At 31.0% G+C, this 7,040-nt stretch overlaps 1 protein-coding gene across 1 annotated transcript in view; it reads right to left on the bottom strand.

The window, feature by feature from the left end:
- The window catches only part of LOC106471438 (phosphoglycerate kinase-like), a 17,237-nt gene extending 11,185 nt beyond the window's left edge, over nucleotides 1-6,052 (bottom strand). The window contains exons 1-4 of the mRNA XM_022400052.1: nucleotides 5,976-6,052; nucleotides 3,475-3,627; nucleotides 1,218-1,362; nucleotides 15-118 (exon numbers count right to left, since the gene is read on the bottom strand). Coding sequence (XP_022255760.1) covers nucleotides 15-118; nucleotides 1,218-1,362; nucleotides 3,475-3,627; nucleotides 5,976-6,052 — 479 coding nt within the window. The remainder of the gene's footprint in view (nucleotides 1-14; nucleotides 119-1,217; nucleotides 1,363-3,474; nucleotides 3,628-5,975) is intronic.
- Nucleotides 6,053-7,040: the final 988 nt, after the last annotated feature.

Below are 7,040 nucleotides of genomic sequence, written 5' to 3'. Positions count from 1 at the left end.
TAAAAACTTTATACCTGTGGGCTCGATGGGCAGTACCAAAAGCATCGTTAACATAAACATCACCAAGCTTGGTCAGAGAAGTACGAAATATGGCAACACCATCTGGACTTGCTTTCACCTAGATACAAACATTGGAATATTGTTATTTTGTGTTCATATCTAGATAGTAATCTATTTTATCATCAAACTATTGAAATTAACTGTGTTTTATATGTTACATTATGAATCTAACTATACAAGACCGAGTTGTTTATAGCTAGACAGTTAAATTTAATCAAAATCAGAAAATATATCTCACTAAATAAATGCAAATATAACATGAACTAAATACAGAGAAATTCCCAACTTGTTTTACTATCTAATAGTACGATCTATAAAGAATATGTCAGTACAAACATGCTATTAGATCGTTTTTCTTTAATTACAGGGATGATGATAATCATACTTTTAGACTTGATTTTTTCTTTTTTTTAACTTGGAGAGGAAATCACAAAGACTCTTACAAACTGATGAGCCATAAGAATAACATGATATAGTTAACTTTTGTCTCAATGGCATTTTGTTGTAACCAGGGCTGATGAGAGGAAGCTGCTCAGGGGCCCAGGGTCTGTTGAGGGGTCCGACAGTGGGATATTCCATAGCTTACTAGAAATGCATACTATTTAATGAGCTAAAATAGCTTCATGGATTCATGAAGAAATTTGTCACCTAAATTTCTTTTATTAAAAATCAGAAAAAGTTAATAAATAGAATGAAAGGGATGACTGATGATATTACTGCCCCCGGGGGCCTGTGTTGGCTCTAGATGCCCCTGATCGTAACTGTAAACTCTGAGCACAATATTTCCTTCATCCTCTTCTGTTACAATGTAATATTCAAGAACCCAGCAGGTTTAACACACATGTAATAAATGCAACATGAAAGTGTATGGTATTGTCACATAAAAGTTGGCCCAGGCTCCGTATTTACTTCTTCACTTAAGGAGATTTTTTGTTTTCAATTAGAATCACTTTTAACCTACACAAACAGTTTTCCAACACTGGATATTTTAAATGATGTTGAGTTTGCATTACAAAGAATATTTATATTAGTAAGATTGGTTGTCATCGTACTTTTACCCTAATTATAAGTTTCTTTATTTAGTGAATCAGAGATATTTAATAATGCAAGTATAATGAGGCAAGATCCAATAAAAGGTTAGTTAAAATGTCCAATACCTTTTGACCCTCAGCATCAACTCCCTTGCCTTCTTCTTCAACGTGAAACCTTAAATTCTCCAGCAGAATTACAGAGCCCTCTGGTGGATCTTGACAAGCTGCTTCTACTTCTGCACCAACACAGTCAGACAGAAAAGTAATTTCTCTGTAATCAAGACAAATCAACACTGCTGAAGAAGATAACACTTTTCTTTTGAGAAAAAAAATATTTACATCACTGTCTTCAAGAGGCCTACTGATCGTCGACAAAACGGTTTTATTGCTATATTTTAGAAATATTAAAACCCTGTTTCCATTTTTGAATTTGTTCATCGAGAAAAATATCTGTTTTTTCACAAGTCTTTCAGTACTTCCAAGGAATCTCGACCTGTTATACCACTCTTTAAAACAACCTTGTAATGTAAGAGAACATTGGTGTAATAAATACAAATAGGCAGTGACTGAAGTAAATAAATAATCAATTATGAAGCAGGAGTGTCCTTTTTTACTGTTTAGAACAGGAAAAATATTCCAGCATACCAAATTCTCCTTATAATATACATCATAAAAATGAAGTGAAATATATGGTACTACTTAGGCCTTCTAATAAATGTTTATTTTCTTTCTTTTTTTAACCTACTTTAACCAGTCAGGTACTTTGTTCTTTGTTAACCTCAACCAGAACGAATATATATATATTTTTTTTTTGCACTTAAAAGACAAGGCTAAACATACAATATAACTGTTCAACTTACATTTTATTCTCAGTAAACAAAACTAAAACTCAAGAACATAATGGTTTGAGGTATAATTCAAGCTGCTACACTCAGGATTTAACCTTGCTTCTCGACAAATATCAGATACAGAGATTCACGCGGTAAAGCTTCAAGCAGTGGGTTCATTATCCCTACAATCACAAAGTCTTAAATTAACTGAAAACCAGTGTATTTTCTTTTCACATCAGGTGACGTTAATTACTATCGTGAAAACTGCAGTCTTCTGCAAGTCAAGTTTGGGATTTTATCTAACATTTGTTTTTATACAATGTCATAGATCTATTTTATGGTTTATTATTTATTAAGAAATAGTAATTTTGATTTTAGCTTATTTTGTTTTACATTTAAAATTTAATGAAAATTTAAATTTCATTTAATCTAAGTCAGGGTTCTCCATAGGATTTCAGTAATGGGGTGATATAAGTCCGAGTACAGGGTTGCTATCACTATCAGCTAACTAAGTTTAAAACCTTTTTAAGAGCAAGCTAAAGTAAAAAAAAACAAAAAGACCTACAGATATGTATTTATATATTATTTATTGGGTCTCATAATACGGCTAGAAGAATATTAACGACAAATATGTCATCATTGAGAATCCACTCGTTTAGTACGTTGAATTTTGCCTCAACCTCTAAAAAACAAGTGAAATTTCAAAACTTAAAAAACAAATCATCAAGCATGGTAGGCCTAGTCCTGCTATTTGCGTTAGCAGCACCTCAGTAACGCCATTAGAATACTAAATTCAAAGTACTTTTTCAACTTTCAATTTCTATATCTATACGAGATATTTGTTCATGAAACCACAAATCTGTGTGGGAACTAATCTATGAACCCACAAATCTGTGTGGGAACTAATCTGGGTTATCAAAAACTCCAATAACTAATCAACTTCAACAAACTGTTGACAAAGAATTTTCTTGGCCATGTAAAAAAAAAAATAACTGACACATTTAATTAATTTTTTTTATGCAAGTGAATTAAATTATCAGATAGTCAGTCCTCACCGTCGTGCCAGTAAATGATTACTAAGTACAATCATAGGCTTTGTATTAAATACACTTATAGTCAGTAGTGTCATTAACCATTAATGGATTTAACTTGTTCTTTACCGTCACATTTTACAAGTCCAAAAACGAAGTACTGGCAAGAGGTTTTATGTTTGTTTTACATGCTCGTGGAAGATATACAAGGGCTATATGCACTAGTCATCCCTAATTTTGAATTAAGACTAGATGACACTATTAATGTAATAGTGAGAAATGACCATCATTCTTATTTTTTTCTTTTTCCAGTAATGGGATGTGCATGATGCTAACCACTAGGCCATGCTCTGTTCCTGATAAAGTGGAAGCAACATTTTACGTCACAAATGATATCCAGTTACCAACTTACCCCCTTGTTTTCTTAGCAGCTTACTTCACAATTTGAGATGTGGCAATATTATTATTGGAAAAATATTAGTTTTATTACACTCGATTAGAAAAACAAGTCCTTAAGGTTACCTTCCAAGTAATATTTTTAGCTCCTCCGATACAGGCTTTAGCGAGTATTTTTCTGCACGCCTACCATCAGGACGACCCAGGTGGCTCATGAGAACTACAGACTTAGCTCCTTGATTTAAGGCATGCTTAATGGTATCCAAAGCTGCTACAATTCTGTATATATATAAAAAAAATTTTTAGACTTACAGATAAATGACATATTTCACACTGTAAAATGCTGGTAACTACAAAAAATTAGTTTTTTTTTTCTCATAAACAATTTGTCATGTTAGAGTTCTGACTTTAATGAACTCGTCTATTTCTAGAGGTGGGCAATGACGAATCTTCTATATTACAGCTTTTTTCAGCTCTAAAAAAAAACAAAAACTCTACCATGTCTGAAACACAATAATTTGTCATGTTATTTATATTTAAAAAAATTAATATTAAATTGTCAGAGTTGATTAAAAATTTACTTACAGATTAAATAAACCTTAATAATATTAAAAAGTTAAAATTCAGGGAACTTGTGTATGTATTTAAAATATTAAAATCCACAAATGAACAACGTTTCATAATATGCAATTAAAATCTTTATTCAAACTGACCAACAGTTATAAAAGTCACTCTAAATGTTTCAACATGGTTTCATGTTATCCTCAAGAGTGTGAAAAACAAACACCGTGTGCTATATAAATACAAAAGCCATGGTCATGTGACTGCTAGTTTTCAATTCAAAAAAGAAGATCACTCCATCTACTTACTTTCTAACCATTCATCCTTATTTAAGATATAATTATTTTTACTCTGTTTCATTATTTCAATGGTTTCTCTAATATTTCTAACCTTTTTTTTTTTCCACTGGATGATATTGTAAATTATACTGGACTGTTCAGGTAATGCAGGTTCCACTGGATAATATGTCCAGTATAATTTACACGTTCAGCTAATGCAGGTTCTACTGGATAATATGTCCAGTATAATTTACATGTTCAGCTAATGCAGGTTCCACTGGATGATATGTCCAGTATAATTTACATGTTCAGCTAATGCAGATTCCACTGGATGATATGTCCAGTATAATTTACACTGGATGATATGTCCAGTATAATTTACATGTTCAGCTAATGCAGGTTCCACTGGATAATATGACCAGTATAATTTACACGTTCAGTTAATGCAGGTTCTACTGGATGATATGTCCAGTATAATTTACACTGGATGATATGTCCAGTATAATTTACACTGGATGATATGTCCAGTATAATTTACATGTTCAGCTAATGCAGGTTCCACTTCCAGTGGAACCTGCATTAGCTGAACATGTAAATTATACTGGACATATCATCCTAATATGTCCAGTATAATTTACACTGGATAATATGTCCAGTATAATTTACATGTTCAGCTAATGCAGAGTTTCACTTTTGTTTTTAACAATATTCTATGTTCATTGATTCTAAATTTTAAGTTTCTTCTAGTTTTACCAATGTATGCACCACTACATTCACATTGAACTTTATATATACTTGTATTCTTCATTAGATCCATTTCATCTTTAGTTTGATTTAATATTTGACTAATTTTATTCAATGGTCTGTATATGGGAAAGAGATTTTTGTTTTGTTTTTGAATTTATGAAAAATCTGATGTGATAAAGCTGAGATATATGGTAAAAACAACATTTACTTTTTTATTTACTTTATCAAATGTTGATTTTAGTTTACTTTTTTGTTCCTATCAACCTCTTATTTAATAATACATGTTTAATAAGTAATGGTTCATTTTTTAAAATCTGCTGAATTAGAACATACTTTTAAAGACCCGTAAGCATAACGAGTAAAAATAGCTGAAATTTTCTGTGACAGAAAAGGTTTACAACAGACAGTAGTTTCTAACTTATTCTTGTTTTTATTATGAAGTACACCCAAAAACTTCAACTTCGTGAGTAAATTGAACAGAGGGTTCGAGGCTACTTAACTAATTATCAAACTCTAGCAAGATCTCTTTACCATGCCACCACACCACGAATGTGTCATCGACATACGTAATCCATATTTCCAGTTTAAGTTTGACATTTTCTAAAGCATCAGTTTCAAATCTTTCCATAAAAAGATCACACAACAAAGGAGAATCCACATTTAGGCCTTCAGTCTGTTTATAGATCGTATTTTTAAATTGAAAATATGAGTTTTGGATAATTTTATTATATCTAAAATTTCAATGACTGGTACATTGTTTACACATAATATGTCTTCAAAACAACTGATAGCTGTATCAATACTTTCTTGAATAATGATACAATATCAGAAGATACGAGTATATCAAGACTATAGATTCACCTGACACGCGAACATAAGCAACTACAAAAATGTTAGTTTCCTTTGAAATGAGAAACCAGAGATGTAACCAAATAACATTAGACTCTATTTCTGGCTTGCTACCTTAATCTTCTTTAACATTATATATATATATATATATAAAAGGTATAAACAGAGAGACTAATTTGATATTTTCCATACCTTTGATTGTTTGTAATTTTCCCATCTTTCAATGGAACATTGAAATCAACCCTGGAAAAATAAATCAATAAATACATTTTTATTTATAAATTCACTTACAGAACTTCTCACGATTGTTTTACTTTTTTTAGTTATTGAAATATTGCCCAAGAAGTTTTTAAACCTACTAACAAACATAGCTATAATTTTTCTTTACAATATTAATGTCTTTTTTTTACAAATATGTTTGACCATTACACTTTGTTTTTGGGTTCTGAAAAGATTTTTCATTTTGCAATTATCCAAAAGAAACTACTACAAATGATGGAGAAAAAGAAATAATCTCCATCCACCATCATCATACAATCTGTAAGAAAACAACTAATGTTGAGCATTTAAATGAAAAAACAACAACAACATCATGCTCAGTCTATTCCTGATTTTGTCATATCACTGAACAAGATTAGTTACAGGAAATTCCAATAAATGTGGATAAAAGCAAATCAAAGAATGTGTGTTGTCATCAAAAGTAATTAAGGTATTTATTACTTATAAAATTACTGTTACCAACTAACATTTTCATACTGTTTGTAGAATGTTCTGTTGGATAAACTGTAGTTTTATCTTTTGCCAAATATTTAGATTGGAGTGGTTAAAAAAAAAAAAGGTGTCAGGACAGGCCAAGTCCATTTTCGGATGTAACACCCTTGTTTCCTCCCCCTCATCAATCTAAACCAAAGTTTGTATGTAAACATCTGCTTGTAACCAGTAAATAGTAGCTTTCCTCTGAATTCTTTCCAAAATTGGCTGGTAATTCCCGTTTCACCGTGTACTTAAGCTTTTTTAATTTTAAAGGAACATCAAATTTCTGTAAGAAAGCTTAACTTCAAGAGGTAATAACATCGTTTACACTAGAATTATAATTTGTTTTTAATTACTAGTAGTTATTAAAAATACTTATAAAAAGCGGATACTCCGTTTGAAGCTATATCACCTCAGGGAAATTGGATGACACAATTGTTTTGGCTACTGAGTTATCATGTAATAAAAAAGACGCAGAATAAAGAAAGAAGAACAAGAAATTCA

The sequence above is a fragment of the Limulus polyphemus genome, unplaced genomic scaffold (assembly GCF_000517525.1).
Source record: "Limulus polyphemus unplaced genomic scaffold, Limulus_polyphemus-2.1.2 Scaffold4625, whole genome shotgun sequence".
NCBI classification, from domain to species: Eukaryota; Metazoa; Arthropoda; class Merostomata; order Xiphosura; family Limulidae; genus Limulus; species Limulus polyphemus.
Note: the sequence above shows the minus strand (reverse complement) of the source record. Positions and strands in the feature narration are given on the sequence as shown.